The sequence below is a fragment of the Dendrobium catenatum genome, unplaced genomic scaffold, assembly GCF_001605985.2.
Source record: "Dendrobium catenatum unplaced genomic scaffold, ASM160598v2 fragScaff_scaffold_1483, whole genome shotgun sequence".
NCBI classification, from domain to species: domain Eukaryota; kingdom Viridiplantae; phylum Streptophyta; class Magnoliopsida; order Asparagales; family Orchidaceae; genus Dendrobium; species Dendrobium catenatum.
In genome coordinates this window covers 624,613-649,320 of record NW_021319945.1, presented here as the reverse complement: position 1 = coordinate 649,320, position 24,708 = coordinate 624,613, and the positions used below count along the sequence as shown (strand labels likewise).

The 24,708-nt window shown below is 35.5% G+C and overlaps 2 protein-coding genes across 2 annotated transcripts; one reads left to right on the top strand and one right to left on the bottom strand.

Moving 5' to 3' along the window:
- Positions 1-8,318: 8,318 nt before the first annotated feature.
- Positions 8,319-9,921, bottom strand: LOC110115403 (protein PHLOEM PROTEIN 2-LIKE A10). Its single transcript, XM_020848618.2, has one exon. The coding sequence runs from the start codon at positions 9,801-9,803 to the stop codon at positions 8,685-8,687; it is 1,119 nt and encodes a 372-aa protein (XP_020704277.1). The 5' UTR covers positions 9,804-9,921; the 3' UTR covers positions 8,319-8,684.
- Positions 9,922-20,111: 10,190 nt separating this feature from the next.
- Positions 20,112-20,816, top strand: LOC110115460. Its single transcript, XM_020848703.2, has one exon. It carries the CDS (start codon positions 20,211-20,213, stop codon positions 20,640-20,642), a length of 432 nt encoding a protein of 143 aa, XP_020704362.1. The 5' UTR covers positions 20,112-20,210; the 3' UTR covers positions 20,643-20,816.
- The last annotated feature ends 3,892 nt before the right edge of the window (positions 20,817-24,708 follow it).

The window sequence follows — 24,708 nt, the reverse complement described above, 5'->3', positions numbered from 1 at the left end:
TTTTGCTAATTAATTATTGGATTTGTTACTAGTTATTTAATTAAATATAGTTACTATAGGAATGACTGTTAATTATTAACTAATAATTAACTATACCTATTTATGTGATTATCTTTTAATTAGTAAACTAGTATTGTTAGGGGCCCCTAAATTTGCCATGATGGAGTAAGAGAGTTTTGTATCTTAATTGTGCATAAAGATCTACCGCGCTAACAAATAAATGAAGAGAGCAATAGTGTGGCACCAAAGTTTTTACGTGAAAAATCTTGAAACGAGAACAAATCACTATTGATTTTTAATGATTCCATCATGTGAGAGTTGAGTATAATTTTTAACCTATCCCTTAATTTAAGAGACGACAAGATTACAACAATATAGAGAACTAATAAAACATACGAGGAAGTTGGTATAGGGTGAAAGGCATTCAAACGATTGTGGTTGAGAAAGTACGAAGGCAATGGCTAAGCGGTGGTCCATTAACGGCAAAGGTTTGATGGCGGCGGTCGAACATTATTGGTCAAGCAACAATGATTCGACAATTGTAATTAGGCGATGATCCAACAATAACAATCAAACGATGATCCAATTGCAGCAAATGGGCGGTGAAGGTCTAATAGCGACGGTCGGATGACGAAGGTCCAACGACAACAATTATGCGACTAAGATCTGATGGTGGCAATTAGATAGTGGTCCAACAAAAGTGAAGGTCTGATGGTGGCAATCAGGTTGTGATGGTCCAACGATGGCGTTCTGACTATGGTCTAACTTTGATGATCGATCGACCAAGGTCAGATGACAGTAGTTAGGTGGCAAGGGTTCAAAAGTAGTGATTGAATGACAAAGAGTTCACAATGGTGGTTGGTAAAAAATATTGCTTTAATGGTGATGGTCAAATGATAAGGTTCCAAAGGCGACAATAGGGTGATGTTTTGAAGATTGGCAATCAGGCAATGAAAGTCCAAAGGAAGTTGTCAGGTGATGTTTTGATTATGATGGTCGGACGACAAAGGTCCAATGACGATCGTCAAGCGGATGGCCCGACAATGATGGTCAAGCGATTATCTGATGGCGAAAGTCCAATGGTGGCAATGTGCTAAGCTCCAACAGTGGCGTGGGTGAAGATCCAACAGTGGCAGTGGTCGAAGGTCCGATAATGGCAATGGATGTCAATCCCATAATGATGGCACTCAGGTGGTGCTCCAGAATTCTTTAAGCATTTGAGCTCTTAAATCTCTAGTCAAGATCCTCTTGTAGAAAAAGAGCTCATTTATAGACTTTTGAGAATAGCGTCTCTTAAATATGACAAAAAGTCTCGAATTCCATTAATCATAGAATGTTTTTTCAACATTTAAGTATTTTAATGTTGTTAGAATTAAGCAGTCTTGAGCTTGTTGGATTCGTCTCGTTGAGACACTCTATTTAACTATTTAGCTATAAATATATCATATTTGAAAATCATTTGGTCTTACAATTTATATTCCAAAGTTTCCAACTATACTTTAAACTCTTGATTGGATAGTAGTTGGAGTTATTGGGTTCATTTCATCGTACTAATCACTTTGACTATGAGTTTGATTTGTTGAAATCAGAGTCACGATAATCCTAAATTTAATATTAGAAACTTTTAATTCAAATGTGCATTGAGATTCATGCCTTCTCAGCCAATTTTTAATGATCTAACAAGTAATACTAGCAAGTCCTTAAGAAACAAATATTCAATTGCTTAATTATAATAACTTAGCAAAAATGCTTAATTTTTTTACAAAAAAAGCCTTGTTAATAACAAATGCTTCAGCATGTAGAAAAAATAGTTATTAAATTACTTAATTAATACAGTTTAGAGTTAAATTTCAAAGTTAGTGAAAATATGAACCCTAAAAATCTCTATCATTCATGACTCATAAGAGCCTAACTCCAAATTTTTTCTTCGATCTTTCCTCAGGCGAATTATTGCGTCCGGCCACTGGACGTCCAGACACCCAATCCAGACACGCCACGTCACATAAATACACTGGATCCCGGTGTATTTTGATGATGTGGCGCATTATGATTGGTGTCCGGATCGTCCGGACACCGGACGCAATAATTTATCCTTTCCTCAAGGGGGGTATTACCTTTTGGGTGAGGGTGAGTTGGGCATTGAGAAATATGATCGGCATTTTAAAAATCTTTATAGTGATGGCTAGTGGTATATAATAGAATTTTGAACCTCTTGGATGAAAATTTGTTATGGAGTGTAAAGAAGATTTTTGAGATTAAGCCTTTCAACCAAAATTTTTGAACATAAAAATATATGAGACTTGAGGGATTAATACCAGAGAATAAGACGATGAGCAATAAGGGGAAAGAGCATTAAAATATGAAATAGAGGTTAACATTTTGTTGGTGACGATTTTCTTGCTGCTTTTTAAAACATTTTTTTATACAAAAATTCTACTTTAAAAAGCAGTAAAAAAGCCATCTCAAACAAAGTCTAAGGCTTTGTTTGGGACGACTTTTTTACTGCTTCTTAAAATAGTTTTCTTATATAAAAATTTTAATTTTTGTACTAAAAAATTATTTTAAGAAGCAATAAAAAATCGTCCCAAACGAAGCCTAAGACTTCATTTGAGGTGACTTTCTTACTGCTTCTTAAAGAGCTTTCTAATACAAATTTTTTAATTTTTTTTACTAAAAAATTATTTTAAAAAACAATAAGAAAATCATCCCAGATGAAACCTAAGTCTATCCACCTAGGATTAATTCTAATGGGGCAATGAGATTGATTGCTAGATCAAGTACAAGAGAGCCCAACCGAGGAGAGATTAGAGAGCCTAACATCATATAAAGTGTCATAAAAGATAGTAAGCATACATAAAGAGGTGGGGGTTCTCACTAATCTTATTCTTTTGAAATATACTACAAATAAAGTCTCCCATAGCAATCCATGCTTGGATATATTAGCCTAAAGATGATTCTCTTCGAAGTGGTTGTAAGCAGCAGCATAGAATACAATAAGGAGAAAAGCGGGAGAACAACCTCACCATGGATCAACTTGCCTTGGATCAATATAAGACTAAAATGAGATTTTATATTCTTCATTTGATCCAAATTCTATCATTATTGAAAAGGTGAAAGTTGTTGTTGTGAAACCCCCTAAGTAAAAGAAGCTAAATTCTTAAACATCGAGGCGTATTTTGATGTAATGGTTGAAATTTTCATAAGAAACTTCACAGTTAAGTGTGCTCATCCCAGAACAATTCTGAGATGAGTGACCTACTGTGAAGTTACACCAATAGGATAAAACCGTGAGGCTCTTAAACCAAAGCGGACAATATGTCGATAGTTATGAATTTGGGCTGTTACAATTGCAACTCTTCTCATTATTGCAAATATTTTAGGAGTTGATAAACCAAAATTTTAAAAAATTAGATTAGATGAATGAATTCTAATTTCTGGGCGGCAAAAGATGTTGAAATTGTGAGTAAACAGTGAATTTCTACATTAATACTTATTGAAACCATATAGGTTTCGAGCAACTATAGTTGGGTACTACATGTTTTGAGTTTTTGATGAAAGTGTCTTCCAATTGAGGTTTGGTGCTTGGGCATTTAGGTCTATTCAGTGTAGGAAGGTGACAAATAAGTGAAGGCCGTTGGGGAGCTATAAATGTTGCTGGAGTAAGAGTATGGAAAAAATATTCTATGCAGACCCGGATGACGTCCGGAGGCCTACCAGAATACGCCACGTCACTTTTTTTGCTCGGTACCCGTGTTCGGTGTCGCTTAGTACCGGGTGACGTGGCACGTTTTGATTGGTCTCCGAATCGTTTGGTGTCCACGTAGAATGAATTCTCCATAATAAGCCGAAAATTTGAGGGTACCGATAGTACAGGGGTAGGTGAAGAAATTTTATCCACGAAAAGATAGAAATAAATTCGTCCTTAACATGCCTTGAATCCTCCAACAATTTTAGAACGATAAAAGAATGAGCCATTGACCTTCCAGCCAAGCTCATAATCTTCCATACTACAAAAATTGAATAGAATGACATCCTTCATTCATTACTAGGAGTACTAAGTGTATCATTTGAATTCTATTGCCTTTTTACCACATTCAATATAGCACCTTAAAATGGCCTCATAGGTTCTAGCACTCTAACAATTCAAAATTACTTCGAGGAAATCGTAAATAACAATCCAGCAAGTCAACAAGGTCACTTTGAGGCGGAACAATTTGAATATAACCAATCTAGAGACAAAAAAAAAAAAACTTTGTGCCGAATTTTCAGGCAGGAACTCAATGCATCCATTTCATCTTTTCCAAAAAAGCAAACAACAACAACATCGAGCCTTCATCCAACTACATGGGATGAGCTACCTGAATCATTTTTCTCCACTGTGTCCGATTAAGAGTCAATTTCTCATTTAAATCTAATAAAAAAAATATCATTTCTAATATTTTCTAACCAAATCTTTTTTAAGTCTACCTCTACTTGTTTTAACATAGGTCAAATCTAATACATCTATTTTCCAAACTAGGTTATCATAAGGCCGATGTTTTATGTGACCAAACCATCTAAGACGACTCTTTCTAATATTATCTGTCACTAGAGCTACTCTAACCTTTCCACCAATGTTGCACGTATACGCCTAATTACGAGGCATGCTGTATCGGACACGTATCAGATATGGATATGCCTCCGATACGGCACGGATACGGCTTTGTCGTGTCCAATTAAAATATCATTTAAATTTGATCGGACATGCGTATTGGATACGTGTGTCCTATTAAAAACAAAAAACATAGCCGCAATTTGCCCTATTCATTTCGGCTATCCGCTCGATATCCCTATTCATTTATGCGGCTTAAATATTTCGGCGACCTAGATTTTTCATTTCCACACAGATGTTCGTCTTCTTCGTTATAGTCAAAGGAGCAGCTCGACGACGCGAGCATAGAAGCGAACATGATCATCCTTCGTCGACAAAGAGGCTCGACGACGCGAGCATTAAAGCCGACAGAATCCTTTGTCGACGGAGCATCTTGACAACACGAACAATGAAGGCGATGTGAGCATTGAAGGTTCGTTTTCTTCATTCTTCGTTTTCTTATTCGTAGGCTCGGTACCAGAACTCGGTACCGCTTGGTACTCGGTACCGCTCAGTATTCGGTACTACTCAGTACTGCTCGGTACCGCTCGGTACTATTCGGTACCGAGCGATACTAGAACTCAGTACTTCTCTGTACTCGATACTGCTAGGTTCCGAGCGATACAAGAACTCAGTACTTCTCTATGCTCGGTACCGGAACTCGGTACCACTCGGTACAGGTCGAACCCCGCTAGGGAGCAGCGCCCCCTTGGACCCCCGGCATATGCACAACATATCTACACTCTTAATTAAAAAAAATAATGTTTCAAATTCATGTTGATTAATTGTGTCAATCCTTCGTAGGATAATGAGCTTTAGTGGTGTAGGAATTGGATATACTGATGGTTCATCAGAGACCAATATTAAAGATAACAAACCTTTGTGAGGTTATGTGACAAAAATAGGTAAAACGTCAAAAGGGGGTGGCAATATTGTATTCAAATGCAATTTTTGTAATGCCTTATACAAAGGATCATATTATAAAGTGAAAGCTCATTTGTTGAAGATTAGTGGTCATGAAATTAAAGTATGCCTGAATATAAGCTCATCACAAATGGCTGAATTACAAAGAAAAATCAGTGAAGCTGGACAAAGGAGTAAAAAAGAGCTTTCAAAACATATTCCACTTCCAAGCACTCATGCTCATATCTTTCATCTTCTTCAATTAGAAGCGATAACAATATTGAAAATAAAGGGCCTTTTCGGATGGAGGGATTTGAACAAAAAAAAAACATGTTGTAGATAGTGTTTTGGAGAAAGCATTTAATTTACAAATGAGAGAACAACTAGATGGAGGAAAAGTAATGCACTTTTACATTGCCTCAACACTTCTACTTCAAACAATCGCCATAAAATTGCTTGGCCAAGTTTCATCATCATCTTGTTGTGAAAGAAATTGGAGCATATACTCGTTCATCCAATCAATGAAGAGAAGTAAAATTACTCCACAACGGGCTGAAGATTTAGTTTATGTGCATACAAACATTCGGCTTCTCTCAAGGAAAACTTCAACTTATATGGAAGGAGACAATAGGATGTGGGATGTTGCTGGAGATGGATTTGAATCTCTTGAGGATATGAGAATATTTGAAATTGCAAATCTTTCACTTGATGAGCCTGAATTAGAAGCTATGATATTCATGAAGATGATATAGAAATTCAAAGACAAACAACTGAAGAAGCTAATCCTATCATTTCTTCTATTGAATTATTGAAACTTCATATGCTGGACAATTTATGTTTTTGTTTTTGTTGTAATACTAGATATTTAAATATTTAATGATTACTTTTATTTTGATATTATAAGATACAATGCTACAAATGATATTGCTTTCATTTTTTTTTTGTCATTTCAAATATTATGCTTTAATTAATTTGTTATTTTTATGTATGATTTATATATTATAATGTCGTATCGTGAAAAGGTTGAAGTAGCTCCAGTAGAAGATAAGATTAGAGAGAGTCGCCTTAGATGGTTTGGTCACATAAAACGGCAGCCTTCCGTTGACCCGGTTAGGAGAGTAGAGGTATTAGATTTGACTTATGTTAAGAAAGGTAGGGGTAGACCTAAAAAGACTTAGTTAGAAAATATTAGGAATGACCTTTCTTTATTAGATTTAAACGAAAATTTGACTTTTAATAGGACACAATGGAGAAAAAGGATTCATGTAGCCGACCCCACGTAGTGGGATAAAGGCTTGATGTTGTTGTTGTAATGTCGTATCCGCGCCATATCCGTATCCTGATTTTTAAGAATTGTCGTGTCCCGTATCCATATCGTGTCGTATCCGTGTTGCCGTATCCGTATCGGTGCAACATAGCTTTCTACGTATATAATTGTTTTGTATTTTGTCTCTACAAGTGAAGCCACTCATCCACCTGAGCATCCTGATGTCTGCACCACTTAACTTAATTCTATGCTTCTCTTTTAATGGCCAACATTATGCGTCATAAAGCATTACAGCTCTCACCACCATCTTGTAGAATTTCCCTTAAATTTGAGGGGTACTTTTTTTATCACAAAAAAGGCCTGATGCATTTCTCCAACTCAACCGTCCGACTTGAACTATACTAATAATATCCCCATCTATTTCACCATCACTTTGAACAATAGACCCGAGATATCTAAAACGTATACTCCTATTAATGACTTGATCGCCCAAAGTCACAATCCCCCCAAGAGATCTATTATTATTAAAATTACACTTTTTGTATTCAGTTTTAGATATGCTCAAACGAAAACCATTATACTCTAAAGTTGATATCCATAATTCAAGTTTACCATCAACATCCTCTCTAGTCTTATCAACAAGAAGAATATCATCAACAAAAAACATACACCAAGGTAGATCATCTTGCAAATGTCTAGTAAAAACATCCATGACTAAAGCAAAAAGATATGGGCTTAAAGCTAATCTTTGATTCAATCCAACTAAAATAGAAAAATAATTGGTCAAACCACATTGTGTTTGAACACAAGTAACAACTCCTGCATACATATCTTTAATGACTTGAATATAAGCATCATTAACCCCTTTTTTTTCTAGAACTCTCCAAAAAAGCAAATACCTAGGAAAAAAAGAATACAACAGTATAACAATGTGATATTCATTAAATTTCTTGTCATCTCATTCTACAATAGTTTCCAACCATGAATATTCTAATAACTCATTTAGTTCACTAGATTCCATGGCTAAAAAGCAACTTAGCCAGGTGCAGAATAAATTTGAGATCAACTTAGTTAGCTTAATTGATAAAATTTGAGAAAGTCGTTGGCAAACTTCAAGGACAAATCTTTTTTTATTAAATTTGTATACTTACACTCACCAATAAAAAAGGGTCAATGAGAAGAATAGCAGCACATTTCTTATATCATTGAAAACCAAAGTGAAAGCCAGCCAATTTGAGGGAAAAAAGGGGGGGGGGGACTAATAGTTTGATGTCCCCGCTTTCAGAAAATTTGTTACTGCCACAAACCTCGCACTGATTTGTTGTAAACTCATGCAACATGGTGACTGCGATAATAAGTTCTATAATTTAGAAATTCATGGACAAATATTTGCAGGACTAAATACATTCCCTTGAAGAAACTACCACTCTCATAAAAAAACTAGTACTACTTATTCGCAACTAATATATATGTTAAATCACATAATTATCATAAACTGAAGCAAGAACCAAGCAATAGGTAACACAATATCATATAGTTGCATTCATAATATTACCATCAAATAAATCTGTAGTATATACATACCATTTTTCCCACTACAGAGCACATATACATGATCCAAGGCATATTTGGAAAAATATACACAATGAATATTCAGCTATACATTTACCTGTGCAAGACAGAATATATTAATTACTTTGCTATTTCCGATATCTGTCGAGTTTTAATTACTTGGAAGAAGAGATACATTGAAACTATATGCATTTTTAATGAAAAACGTGCAACTTCAAACTGCATATAGAATACCACCTTGTGTTACTCCATGTTCTTGAGGTCAAAGGAAACTTACAGCGCCATATGAACCATCAAGGCTGCAGAAAGAGCTCAAATCTGCATCAGACCTCTCGTTCCAGCAAAAATATGCATGCACAAGACAAAGCATATTGTAGCAATGACTATGGACCGCGCGCTAATAAATCTCACCACTTCCAAGCCTTTATTAGTAACGTCCTGTCGAATCGAACTCATGCCGATCTTTACACCATCAGAAACCTTCCACATCGCAAATTCTATAATAGACCTGACGGTCTCAAATGTCACTCTCCCAGTGACATCAAGAACAAACTTCGTGTTGCTTGGAACTGCCAATGTCGATGAAACCTGGTTGACCCAACCATTGCTCTCTTCGTTCATGGAATCAAAATAGCAATTTCTGTCAGTCTCCAAGTTTATTTCTGGGTTTGCCGATGAGTCAGAGTTCGAGCTTGTAAGAACTCTGTGGGATGTCCTGACAAGTGTTTCCATGGCACCATTGCAGACTGAAACGAACATCTCCTTTACCCTTGCTTCATGGCGAGGGTTTGTGATGCCGGCAAAGAATTCATCAAAAGTGTTAATATGCATAGTTTTATCAAGAAAGACAGCCACGGCCGTGCCCACAAACACCTGAATGCTGTCAGCTATAAGCTTCTTGCACTTTTCTGCACAAACAAGATCTAACCACGATCGCCCCGCCGGCAAATCAGGACCGCCGCCGCCTTCCGCGCCTGTTGAATAGAAACCAATCACGAGGTTCCTGGCGAAACTCCCGACGATGACGGAGGCGAAACCGGATCCCGAGGAGGAGAAGAGCTTATCCAAGACCCGATCGGACAACCCGGCCCTATCATTTACATCGTTTCCCTCTGTCGACCGAATTCCCCTCGCAATCCCGACAGTCAGACCCTCAAAAACCCTAGAAACGGAGCCTGCAAGCTCGTCCGAAGCCGCGATTTTGGAAAGCTGCTTCAGGCTAGATGGAATTTCGTCAGAATCGGAACGAAGGAATCGGTTGAGGTCGGCGGAGATGAGATTGGCAGTGTCAGACGTGGAAGAAACGGCATCGGCTAGCGAGAAGAGGGCGCCGGCGAACTTCGGGATCTTCATACGGTAAGCGGCATAGGTTGAGAGGCCGGCCACGGCCGCAAGAAGCATCCAGTTCCGCCGGCGGCGGAAAAATTCCATGGGATAAAAACCTATGGTTTCGTAGATGTGATAAAAGCATTCGGAATTGATTGGCTCTTCCAAACCATAGAAAACATTGGGAAGAACGTGAGTGGCCCGTTTATCAAACGGCACGAGTGAGGGAGAAATTATTTTTTTTTTTTGGAAAATTGAGGGCTTAGCCATTCTATTAAAAACAAAATTGATTACAAGAAAGTAAAAAAAAAAAAAAAAAAAAAAAAAAAAAAAAAAAAAAAGCTTTGCCTAAACAAAATGAAGGCAAGCATCAATTACAAGAAGAATGCTAAGAACTATAAAGACCAATAAAAAATTTAAATCAAAAATGCAGACAGAGAAGACTGTCATGCTTAGCCATGACTCAGAATAATTTGTTCAATCATGTAGTAGATCATTCTCCTTTGGTTGCCCGTAGACCATCCTAAAGGAGAGGCATGACTCATCATCGTCCTAGGCTCAAAAATTTGCCTGCCTAAGAAGCCCATACCGATCGGCACCAACACAGCAGCAAAAGAAATAATTGAGCAACAACAAAATGTGCCACCAGCATTTCCGGACAAGAGACAAATCCTGCCATAATAACAAACGACTTCCAGCACCAGTCCAACTATATAAATAATGTACAGCCAGAGACCATCGACCAGCAAACCATCATTCATCAACTTCCGCACAGAAAAAACAAATCCCAATTTCACCATCCCGTAAATGACAAAGCAGCTAGCCGAGGGGATAAACCACAGCAAAAGGCTAGTTAGTGGTACTTCACCCGGAGTTTTTCTTTTATCATATTTCCACATTTCCAACTATCAAGCTTCAGGTAAACCACACTAGAAATTTTTTTAGCTAAGGTAGTAACACAATAAATCCTGCCATTATGTTTCCTGGAATTCCGCTCAATCCAGATAAAATACACATAAACATTTAAAATCAATAAAAGCCCAAGCTTAACATCCTTTGTAATATCCATCCCAGAAATAAACTGAAAAGCTTGTGCAAGATTTGGTCTAAGAAGAAATCCGGAAAATTGAGGAATGAGCTTACTAATAACCTGAAAGGAGAAATCACATTCAAGCAGCAGGTGAACCGTAGTTTCAGGGTGAAGATGACAGAGGAAGCAAGTTGCATCACTTATAACAATATTCCTAGTACTCAAGGCATCAGATGTCTTGAGACCATTAGAGAGAGCCATCCAGGAATAAACAGAGTGTCTAAGAGAGTGTTTTTTGTGCCAAATCAGAAATGCCCAGTCAACATCATTTTCATAAGCAAAGTATTCTTTATAGAAATCCTTAAATGTAGCATTTTCATTATTCTCCCAATTAAGATGTTTACTGCAACTGATGGCAATAGGAATGGAGATAATAAAATCAACCATCTGAGAGCTGAGAGAAATTGGAAGGGACCAAGAAGACCCATCCATCCAGTAGGAAAGAGAAGTAGAATCCTTTATGTCAGTATTTAAGACAAAATTTGGGAAAGAATCCAGTAAAGTGCCGCTGGAACACCAATGATCCCAAAGAATTGCAATGGAACTATTTGCATTGATATTAAAATTAAATTTGCTTTTAAACAGATTAGCCGTTAATTGTAGGCTTTTCCAAAAACCAGTGCTATTCCGAGGGGAAGGCTTCCAGGGAGAAGAGTACCTTGATTTGAACCATATGGAGAGTTGAGAATCTAGATTGTAGATCTTGAGAATAGTCTCACAATTGAAAGCAGACCTTAGAGCATTAAGAGAGGCAATGCCAAGGCCTCCTTTAGATAAAGGCGTGGAAGTATTTCTCCAAGATATAAGATGCAATCTCTTAGAATGGTCCCCACTATGATAAAGAAATTTGGAGCAAGCCTTGTCAATATTCTTTAAAATAGATTTAGGAATAATAGATCCTCTAATCCAGTAAGCCACAATATTAGTGATGGTATATTTGATGAATTGAAGTCTACCTGCAAAAGAAAGAAGCTTGGCTTTCCAACCGGAAAGCAGATTAGTAATTTTATCAAGGAGTGGGGAAAAGTGAGAGAGCTTGGTTCTCCCCAAAGCAATTGGGATACCCAGGTAAGGAATGGTGGTAGAGCAATTGTGAATGTGGAGCGCTTGTGATATAGAGGAAGAGATGGTGGCTGAGGGATGAAAAAGAAGTGAGCTTTTGTGGAGGTTAAGATGGAGGCCAAAGAAGGAGGAGAATAGGTTGATAATGTTCATAAGTTTGTCACAGTTGGTAATTTCAGCCTTTCCAAACACAAGTAAGTCATCTGCATAGGTAAGATGAGATATATGGAAATCCTCATGATGAAACCCTTCAAACTTATTCACCTGATTGTTGTCATCAATAAGACATGAGAGAGCATCCATTACAAAACAAAATAGAAACGGACTCAATGGACAACATTGTATTATACCAGATGAAGAGTTAAAGAACCCTTCCAGGCCTCCTTCAATACACATGGAGAATTTAATGTCATTAATAAGCTTTGATCCAATGTATGAAAAGTGGAGGAATCCCCTTTTGGGCCAACCTAGCAAAAAGGAATTCCCTAGACACCGTGTCAAAAGCTTTCCTGATATCGAATTTAGCACAGAAAAAACTATTCTTACTAGTCTTAGAGATAAAACCAAGTATTTTAGATGCTAGAATAGTGTTATCTGATGAAACTCTATTAGCAATAAAAGCAGCTTGGCTATGATGAATGATGTAAGGCATGAAAGGCTTAAGCCTGGAAGCAAGAATCTTGGCAATAATCTTGTGAAATACATTACACAAGGAAATAGGCCTGAAGTCTTGAATGGAATCTGCATGAATTTTCTTGGGAATAAGGGCAATAGCAGTGGTTTTAGCCCTGTCAGGAAGGTAGCTCTTGTTAAAAAAAGACTTCACCGCATGACAAATAGAAATCCCAGTGATATGTCAAGTACGTTTGAAAAATTCTGCATTATACCCGTCCGGCCCTGGAGCAGACGAAGAACAACCAGCCATAATAGCTTTTTTAATCTCCTCATTGGTTACAGGCAAGACCAAAATGTCCTTAGCATAGTCTGGCAACAAATTTCCAGGCGGAAAAGGGTCCAAATTTTGAAAAAGAGAAGATGGGGAGTTGTAAAGGTTTTGAAAATAATGAACAATCCCACTGAAATCCACGTTTTGAGAGTTACCACAGATCGAAGAATTAAGAATACATCTATTGTGAGATGCCCTTAACTTAATCTTGGAGTATAAGAACTTAAGATCTTCCTCATCATGCTTAAGCCAATTGACCTTGGCTCTTTGTATGATCCATTTAGCCCTCAAAGAGGCATAGAAGGCAAGTTCAGAGTTGATTTTCTTAAGATTCCCACAAAGAAGAGGATTGAGAGGATCCTGATCAAGTAAAAGTTGGTAATGCTCTTGGAGGGAAGATAATTCAGTGTATTATGCCTCAAGTGAATTAGAAGATTCCCAATTTTTTGTTTTAACCACCTCTTTCAGAAATTATTACTTGCGGATTTTGGACGTAGAATTAAGTTCAGACTTTAATAAAAATATGATATATATATTTTTGTATATAGTGCATTATTATGTATATAAATTTGTATGTATTAAATATATTATTTTGTAATTTATATATAATAGACACAGTTATATACAAATATATATCATATTTTTATTTGAGTCCAAAGTCCAAACATAAGAGGAGAGGTATTAAAGAGTCTCCCAATCCAGACGCGGATGAAAATGGTCAATCACGTCAAAAAATTGGGTGACTCTTTTCCCCAGTTTCAGTCGAGCACGACTCCCGCACTAGCATTCCCCACACAAGTTGAACTCTGAATCCTGCACCAGCAGTCCACACACGAGTCCATAGTCCACACGCGTAACCATGTTCCGCCTTGTGCGGTTTGTCAGCCTCGAGCCACACGTTGTCGCGATTCGAGCGGAATACGAGATTTGATTAGAAAGTTTTAATTTAGGCTTATGCGGGATTAAATAATTTATTATTAGTTTTTAATAATATTCATATGTAATAAAAACTAAAAAATATTTATAGCTATTCAAGCTGGCACGTGAGCTCGCGAGTCACCTCGAGTTCGATCAGTTATAAAATTATTTAAAATAAATATTCATAGCTATTTGTGCCACCAAGAGCTTGCGAGTCACCTCGAACTCGAACTTGTTTAATAAATGAGCTCGAGCTCGACTCGTGAACTCAATAAGCTTGACTCGCGAACTCATAAATAAGTCCAGCTCGAGGTGACTCACAAGTCAGCTTAGCTCACTTACACCACTAGCACCGACCATTGTCCAACCTTGCACCCGCTACCAACTTACCTCATGCTTGCCACGAGCCGACTCCTTGCCCATGACAAGGTAGCCTGGCTCCCTCCGTTATCCAACCCTGTGCCCACCGAAAGTTAACCTTACATTAAAGTTGATGATCTCTCTGAACAGTCGAGAAATTAAATAGAATTATATGATATTCGAGAAAAATAAAATAATTTAAGATAACAACATATTTTTAATTCATATTAAATCATAAATAAAATACAATATAATATAAAATTAAAGCAAAAAAAGAGACTCAAAACATCCTTTTTTATATCACGATGGAGTAGAATTTGAATAAAATTAAATTTCTAAATTTTGTATTTGATCTATTATTTGTTTGGATCATCTTGGTAAAATCATCATAAGAGCTTGAGCCAAATTTGACAAATTATTGATATGAACTGGATAAAATCACCAATAACTTTGGAATTATTGTGCTTCAAATATATATTCTAAAGCTTTAAAAAGTCACCCAAAACGTTACTTGTTTGAAACTCAAACTCAATGACCAACCTAAAAGATGGACCTTCTTAATCCCCAATACTCTGACATTTGAATTCGCTGCAAGGATCGATGAAGTCGAGTACTTATTAAAGTTACTCTCCCAAGCATCTTGGCTACTCGACCAAAATATTTATCTACAAACACCTAATTCTTTTCAAAACTCTTTCCAAAAAATATTTTAAGAAGCAATACTCAAATAAAACTTATGATGATTTTATAAGTAGACATTTTAATGCCCTCAACACAGCTTCTTCCAATATATAGAAGTAAAGAGACCTTTTTTTTGTTTAAGGAAAAAAAAAAAGAAAAGAAAAATAATGATAGGATTTCATGATGTGTTTCACGTTAGAATAGTCTAAAATAGGGGTGTAAGTGAGCCACCAAGCGGCTCTAACTCGACTCATTAACGAGCTCTCTAGTTGAGCTTATCGAGCCACGAGTTCGAACTGAAGTATATACTCAAACTCGTATGTTAAATAAGCTCGAGCTTGAGTTAGTCTGGTTCGGTTGAGTTGCGCAATTAACATAGTATATATTTAAAAATTAAATTAAATTAGCATTTTTTGATATATTGAAATTTTTTAAATTAACTCTATATTAAAAATAAAAATTCTAAAATAAATATAGAATTTTAATTTAAAACTAAGAAATCAAGCTAACAATCAAGTCAAGTTTGAGCTTTCCAAGCGAGCTCGAGGATTAAATTTTTTTAACGAGCTGAGCTCGAGTCTAGTAAATGGGCTCGAGTAGAGCTCATGTTCAATAAGAACTAAACAAACTTAGCTCGATATGACAGGTACTCACAGCTCAACTTGACTCGTTTACACCCCTAATCTAAAAGTTTTTGAATTTATGTGAATATTAGTACTACATATAATAGCTAAAGTCTACAATAATCTCATCATAAATTTAAGGATTATGAAGTCCCTTCTAATGTAAAATGCATTAGAACATCCTATCCGTATTTTTCATAAAAAGGTCATCCATATTTTTCTTGTTATAAAAACTTAATTTACTTATAATCAATAGGTTTACAGAGCTTTCATTAACTAAAAATATTATTAAATTTTAAATTTTAAATTAGATTCACTTTCCCAATGACGTGAAACTTATGGATCCTCTAATTGAATATAGGATTCAACCATGACAGCCAATTTATGTGAAAAAACCTATTTTATGATATCTTGTTACTAGTTTCGGTAATATGCCTAAAAAAATATCTTAAAATTGTTTTAAGATAAAAGTAATATAAATTTTTTTGTAATTATTTAATTATTACCGACTATTTTCAATTATTATCGATAATTCAATCTTCTTTGTATATATATGTAATTACAAAGTGAATTACAGTTACATAAGTAATTATAGATTAAATATGATATTGAAATGCCATATCAAATAAAAATATTCATACATGTAAAATCTTGTCTTTAAATATGTGATCAGTAAATAATCTCCTTCCTTCTTCATATTTATTTAAAGATCTTTTAGATAATGCCTAGGAAAATTGGATTAGCAATGTTCACTTGAGATGTTATATTCTATATTGATATCTTATACTATACTCTTTCAAAATATATCTTATCAAATGATACTTCTATCAATATTCTTTGATCTTTTATGATTTATAGTTTCTTTTGTTGTTGATATAGCTGTATTATTATCATCGAATAGCATTAGAGATTTTTCTAAGTTTCGAAGAATTTTTAACTCCTTATGTAAATTACAAAGCTATATATTCAACTTCAATAATTGTGTTAGAAATTCATGATTGTTTACCATTCTCCAAATTGTATCTCTGTCTCTCAAAGTAAACTGCAAGCTAAACATATGTTCATCTCAATCTAATTGAAGTTAGTATTAGTGTATCATTTAGAAATGAAATTACTTCCAAAATACACAAACACATAATCTCTTATTTTTTAAGATATCTAAGTATCTTTTAATCACTACCAATAAATCCATCTTGGGTTTGACAAATAGCAGCCGACTATGTTCAGCATTGCATATAAAAAATTCAAAAAGAATTTCTTGACATCCATTCACCAAACCATATAATCATAAAATGTGGCAATAAGTAAAAGGATATGAGCGAATTTAACCATAGCTACAAATGAGAAATTTCTTCGTAATCAATTTTCTCATTTTAAGTATCATCCTATGTCATTAACCTAGCTGTGTTTGTCTCAATTTTTTTCATTAGCACCCATTTTTTTCTTGTAGATACATCTACATTATATAAATATTACCTCAATAGGAAGGTTTACAAATTCTTAAAATGAATTGGAGTACATTGAGCACATATCATGATTTATTGAGATTTCTCTTTATTAGGATCCTTAATTAGTTCATTCTTATATATCAATGGAGCATTTTTATGATCATCCGATACATCAATGCATGCTTATCAATGAAGTTTATAATGAGAAGGTAATATAATAACCTCATATTGTGCAAAGCTATAAAGATTCCTTATCATGTGATGTCTTATTGACCTTCAACAACAATTGTATTGGTTCTCTTGTGATTGATTTATTTAATAAATTTTTTAGTAATATCTTACATTGAGATTTAAAATTTATCAGAAAATCTTCTTCAAGAAAAGTTGCATTTACTTTCATTAATTAAAGATTGTATAACAAATCTTATGTTTTTGTCTTTGAAATACTAAAAAGCATGCAAATTTTTGAACATAGACTTTGTTTGAGATGACTTTGTTATTGCTTCTTAAAGCAGTTTTTTTGTACAAAATTTTTTAATTTATGTACTATAAGCTACTTTAAGAAGCTGTAAGAAACTCATCCCAAATGAAGCCTTAGTTTTAATTTATCACTTTTTATCTTTAGCACATATAATTAAATGATTCTTGAATTTAATGCTAAAATACACACCCTTTCAATAAGATCAAAGCACCTTTAATAACTTGTTCACTTATCATAATAAGATGGATATATAACTTGCACAATTCATTAGACATTGAAAATGTATTAGATTTCATTCATTAAATAAGTGCATCTTATATTGAATAATCATTCATAAAAATAATAATTGATATATCATCGAAAAATTATCTTGATCGGACACGAATCTCGAGACAAAAATCAAGTTGGAAACTTCAAAAATTAAATCTGGGATCATCTAAACTTCAATTTCAGCAAACTTACAGTTAAACTGAGTGTATCATAAATATGAACCCAAAGACACCAAATTCAACTCAATCCGAGCCCAAATGAGTCTGAATCGAAGACCCGAAGCGCTATTGGCAGGTTCAAACCATAATTTGGATTACCAAAGAGTTTCCAAATATGACATGCTTATAGTCGAATCGAGCGGCTTGACGAGACAAATCCAACGAGCCCAAGATCGCCAAATTTCAATATCATTAAGACCTTCAAATGTCTGATAAATGGTCCACGATCAAGGGATTCAATATCGGCGGTCCATCCAAACCACTCCCCATTTACCCCTGATCTCTCATCTATTTACGTTCCATGCCACTCCATAAATCTATAAATAGACCCCTCATTTCTCTTGAGAGGGGACCCAAGCAAGAAGAAGAAAAAAAAAGAATAAGAGAAGAAAAAAAGAAGAATATGAGGGAAGAAACTACTCCTCGACCACCGCCAGAATTTTGCCCGATTTCCACAGGATGCCAGAATTCTACCAGACTTCTACGGGACGCTAGAATTCTTCCCGACTTTCAAGTGACGCTGAAACTCCGCCCAATCTCCAAGTGATGTTAGAATTCTGTCTGATCTCCAAGTGACTCTAGAGTTTTGCCCAAATGCCATCTAAGGTCGGAGTCCTCCTTAGCTGCCAACTACGGTCCTTCTGACTTACGTCGCCTACCGACTGCAATCCTTCCAACTTATGTCACCCACCGACTACGGTCCTTCCAACATCCGTCCCCCGCCGGTTACGATTCTGCCAGCTTACATCACTCGCCAACTACGATTATATCGACCTCCGTTGCTCGCCAACTACGATTCTATCGACCTTCATCGCTCGCCGACTATGGTTCTTCCAACTTACATCGCCCATCAACTACAGCCCCTCCGACCAAACGAACACCTCAACAGTGATTCTTTGTATTCCCACAATGTAATGTACTCTATAAGATGTACATCAAGCTCAGACCTTCCCCCAAGGAAGGACCTCATTTGTAATCAACTGCAATACTAGTGGATTCATTCAAATTGGGCTAGGCCCCATGGTTTTTCCCCTTTTTCAGGGGTTTTCCACGTAAAAACCTTGTTGTCTTATAAATGCTACACCATCTCTCTTATCTGATTGCGTACCGGATTTTTGTATAACGCTAAAACACTAAATTTTATATTTCTCTACTGCCACAAATACTATAGAACGCAACAATTATATTTTAAAGCAATCCTTTGTTATGCCACAAACAATCAAATGTACAAGTTTGATGATTCCTTTGCCTATTTAACTTCTTAAGAAAGGTTTCTTGATCATTTTTTATTCTGAATAAGATTTACTTATTAGTAAATCAAAACTTATTAGTAAAATTTTGATTGTCAGCTCTCTTAAAGGACCATCCTTTATAATTTTATTAATCCTTTTAAAGCTTATATGACCAAGTATAAGATTTCATGAATATATGTTATTTTCATACCATTTTTATATTTTTATATATTGAATATTTTGATATTTAACAGTGTGTTTTGAGTGGGCTCTAACATAACATATTTAATTTTCACAGTTGTAGAATAAATATCCAAATCAATTTTATAAATATCAATCTCATCATTATAAAAGAAAAGCCAAAATTTTTGTTTAAAGAACTTAGAAATACATAAAATATATTTAGAAAAAACTAGAATAAAATAAATATTATTTTAAAAAAATATTATCAAAATTGAACTCCTCATCCCCACTCTCATGGCATGCTCATCCTATGATAAAATTAATTATTTTGAAAATATATTCTCAGATTGAAAAAAAAATGATAATAATTTGAGAAATTAACAAATTAAAAAATTCAATGAAGATCTAACAACATTTCTAAATAATATCTCATATAAAAACGATTTTAATCTATCTTTTTTATTAATATTTTGTGCTACTTTTAAATTTAAAATACCACATAATTTACCCAATGGATACGTCGTTATAAACAAATAAGTTTTATTTGATTTGAGTATTATATAATTAATTAATTGGTAAAAAAATTAGTATTCAATACTAAAAAATAATGATAAAAACTAATTTCAATTCATTTCATTTATAATTTCCATTTTCTCTCTTTCGATAATCCAATAGGCCTTTTTTTGTAATTTCATCTTTCCTATTTACAAACGACAAACATTCACATTTAATTCGGACCGACCGATCGGATCAGAATTACTCTTCCAAAAAGAATTGCTGCCTTCCTCCAATGTCTTCTTCCTCCTCCACGTTTCTCACACGGCATCAAATTCCCTAAGTCCCCTCTTATCCTTATCCACTTCCATAAGCCTATAAAGAACCCTGACCCTAATGCCCTTCCGCAATCCTCCTCCTCGGCTTTTCCTTCATTCAAAGCCTAAAAATCTCACTTTTTTTTCCCCAAGATTGCATTTTTATAGCGCACAGGTCACCGGCGGCGATGAAAAACCAGGGAAGAAGAATCGGCGACCAAATAAGCCGTGTGATCCGCGCGCCTCTCCGCGCTCTCTGCCACGCACGGAACCAGTACGTCCGCAGCATGAACAGCGTCGCCAACCGCTTTCCTTACGGCGCTGGAGGGGAGACGATGAGCTTCGCCTACACAGCCGGAGACGAAGCTAGGAGTTTCAGCAGCGCTCAGATTTCTTCCGGTGAAGAGGATTTCCGCGAGCTCATCCGCGTCAGTTCTCAGAGCCGTGCAATCGCCGACAGCGAGGCTGTTCGGCGTAGCCGGAGCGTGGCGGTGGGGCGGATCGACGAGGACGGGCCCTGCTATTTCTCCGGCGAGGTCGGGGTTGGGGAAAGTCTCATCTTTCCCAGGAGCCGGACATGCGGCGCCGGCGGGAACAGGGTCCTTGTCGTCCCCGTCTGAAAGTTTTGCACCATTCTTCCTTCTGTTATATATGTAAAGTTAAAATATTTCTGCTCCGATCAAGTTGATCGAACTTTGCTCAAATTTAGAGTTTTTTTTTTCTTGGAACAAGTAGAGCTTTGGCTCAATTATATAAATAAAAATTAAGATTCTATAACTTTGTCCAACAAAAAAAAAAAAAACGCTGTGAAATTAAATAAACAGCTCAGCAAAGACAAAAATCTGCGCAGGATGAAGTCGTCTTCAAAGTAATCCGCTAGAACTTCCTGTTTATCTGATAGAAAGAATAAGCGAAAACAACAAAGTAGCATTCAAAATATAAGCGAAGTCGGTAAAATCAACACGACCCAAGATCTGAGAAACGCACGGAAGTACAGATTCAAGAATGAAGTATCCAAATTTTGCTGAAGAACAAAGTAGAATATTATATCATCAAAAAATTATCTTAATCGGCCACGAATCTCGAGAAAAAATCAAGTTGAAAACTTTGAAAATTAAATTGGAAATCATCCAAACTCCGATTTCAGCTAACTTGCTCTAGAACTAAACTTCTCATAAATATGAACCAAATGACACAAAATTCAACTCAATCCGAGCCAAATGGGTCTAAATAAAAAACCCAAAGCGCATTTGGAGGGCTCAAACGATAATTTGGATTACCAAACGGTTTCCAAATGTGACATACTTATATTCGAATCGAGCGGCTCGCGAGACGAATCCAACGAGCCCAAGTTCGCCAAATTTTGATATCATTAGGGCCTTCAAATGCCCATTAAATGGTCCATGATTAAGGGATTCAACATTGTTCGTCCATTCAAATCACTCCTAATTTACCTTTAATCCTTCTCCTATTTACTTGTCATGCCACTCTCAGAAAATTATAAATAGACCTCTCATTTTTTCTTGAGAGGAGATCCCAAGCAAGAAGAGAAGAGAAGAGAAGAAGAGAAAAGAAGAAGAGAAGAGAAGGAAGCAAGGAAGCAAGAAGAGAAGGAAGAGACTCATCCTCTACCACCGTCGGACTTTCATCCGGCAGCCGACCGATGCCGGAGTTATGCCTGACCATCGACTGCTGCCGGAGTTTCTATCTAACAACCAAATGTTGCCAGATTTTTTATCTCTGTTTGTAATTGAATTTCAACCCATGAGTTGATTATTGTTATATGATCGTTTCAATTTCAGGGATGAGTCAACCACTTGTAATCTAAGCAAACACTAGTGGAATCCTTCAACTGGTGTGGCCCTTTTCCTGGGTTTCCACGTGAAAATTTTGTGTTACATTTTTTCGTTTGTTTGTGTGCTGGATATCCGTACAATGCTGAGACGAAAATTTTCTAACTATATCGCCGCTTTTATTCTAGCCTGCAACAAGCATAAAAACAACATTTGAAAGCTAGACTTGCTAAATTAAAGTGTTTATTGATATGAATAAAATTCCCCTAAAGAGCCATATCAAGGCTGGATGGATGGGCATAGAGCCATAGTTAAGTGATGATAATTTGGAGGGTATTATATGTGAGCTCAAATACTTAAATTTAAAAGAATTGTTTATTTCATCTCTTAATTAATTTATGAGAGCTTCTAATAATTCACTATTACAAATAAAATTAGTCAAAATAATTATAAATCATATATATAAATATATAAAATTATATTCATTTATTCAAAATTCAATTTACAATAGCCAAGGGATCAATCAATTTATAAGTCAATCTCTCTATATGCTTTAACTACAAAAGAATAAAACTAAAATATAAAAAATAAAACAAAATTTGAATCCTAATCTTCCTCCCTCCATTGGATCATGACTCCTTCCTACAAACATGTAAAAACTATGGAGTGAGATAACATTTCAGTGGGTTACCATAACCTACAACTACAATTAATGTATGCTAGTAGAAATAATATACATATAATCTTTTAATTCATATCAGTCTAATCATGTAAATATATGATAATGTATCAGTCAATAAATGCAACATCATTTCACATGAGCTATAAAAATCATTAAAAGCAACATAATTAAGATTTAATGATCATTGATCAATAGTCATATAAAGAATTGGTATATTCTATCATTCCTATACTCATCATGCCAATACAATGCAACGGGTTTTTCATGATTATGCACGATTTAATTTATGTCATTTCATTTGTATTAGTATATATTTCATATCAATCAAGTGCTTTATATGTGTTCTATGCATATTGTACATTATCAAGACATATATTTGTATCATATATAAATGTCTTATATCCAATGCAATGTATAATGTATATCATATAATTCATATTTATCGTATGCATTTGTATTAGTCTTATTTGTTTTGTCATATGCTTCTATCAATCATATCCTATATCATGTGTATATCATATTATTTCAACAAGAATATTATTTATCATGTATGCTGATGTCATATACATATATAAGCAAGATATGACATATAGCTACATGTGGTGTTTTTCTTATATACAGTCATGTGGGCCAATCCTACAAGAATTAATGTCAATCATATCGTTCATATTTTCATGAATCAATCTCATATCACAAGTTAAGTGGCTTTCACGTAAGAAGTCATTGCTTTTTGTCTGTTGGCATATCACATCATTAGTCAATCTTCTTATACATCCCTTTTCATGTGACTTAGGATTGTACTACAAAACTCATTTAAAGGAAAGTATGTCGGCCAACCCTCCTGCATAAGGTGACATATATCCAGCAAACCTGAATCAATCAATCATTTTCAGCAAAACTTTCTTACTTTTACACATATTTCACATCATATATAGCATAATAAAAAATATCATTTACACCAAATGCAACTATAATAGACTAATCAACATGCCTGTAGTATGTTAAAAAGGCATATTTGACTAAATAAATAATAAATGTATGCATGTTATGTATTTCATATTCAGCTACTTTATACTAACTCATGATTATTTTATACTCAATATTATACTACCCATTTTAAATAAAATGACATATTTGCAAAAACAATCGTTAAATTTTTTATATAAACCAACCAAATTATTCGTGGTGATGATATATACCACATATCAAAAGTTACATGGTGGAAAATTACTAAAACAAGAGGTATAGTATTTTATCGATTTCAGAAGGGAGAAAATGAACAAACTCAAAATCACTGAAAACAAAAGTGTGATTAAGATTACCTAATACAATCAGAATACTTTTCATGACAACTAGAACGATGAAAAATAAATGCTTAAACCTTGATACATCATAAAAAAATTATCTTCATCGGGCACGAATCTAGAGGCAAAATCAAGTTGGAAACTTCCAAAATTAAAATTGGGACCATCCAAACTCTGATTTCAACAAACTTAAAGTCCAACTAAATCTCTTGGAAATACGAACCCAACGACACCAAATTCGACTCAATCCGAGCCCAAGTGAGTCCAAATCAAGGACCCGAAGTGTTGTTGGAAGGTTCAAATCACAATTTGGATTGCCAAACGATTTCCAAACATTACATTCTTATAGTCGAATCGAGCGACTCAACAAAAAAAATCCAACGAGCTCAAGATTGCCAAATTCTAACATCATTAAGATTTTCAAATGTCTAAAAAATGGTCAATGATCAAGGGATTCAATATCGACCGTCCATCCAACCACTTCCTATTTACCTTTAATCTCTCACCTATTTACAGATCATGCCATTCTAGAAATCTACAAATAGATCTCTCCTTTCTCTTGAAAAGAGGGACTCCAAGCAAGAGAGCAAGAGAAAGATCAGAGATCGCTCTTGCCTCCTTGCTCCTCCTCGACCACCACCTGAGTTCCGTCGGACTTTCGCCGGACCACTTGCTTGAGGCCCTGTGCTCTACTAGGCCACCACCTGAGGCCGGACTTCAGCCGGACCACCACTTGAGGCCTTGTGCTCCACCAGGCCACCACCTGAGGCCCCGATTCCTACCGGACCACCGCTTGAGGCCCTGTGCTCCACCAGGCCACCACATAAGGCTCGAACTTCCACCAGACCACCCCATAAGGCACTGAGCTCTATCAGGCCACCACTTGATGCCCAGGCTTCTTCCGGGC

Excerpts from the sequence above, each read along its gene's own strand:
- LOC110115403 (XM_020848618.2), bottom strand. The coding sequence starts at position 9,803 with ATGGAATTTTTCCGCCGCCGGCGGAACTGGATGCTTCTTGCGGCCGTG.
- LOC110115460 (XM_020848703.2), top strand. The coding sequence starts at position 20,211 with ATGAAAAACCAGGGAAGAAGAATCGGCGACCAAATAAGCCGTGTGATC.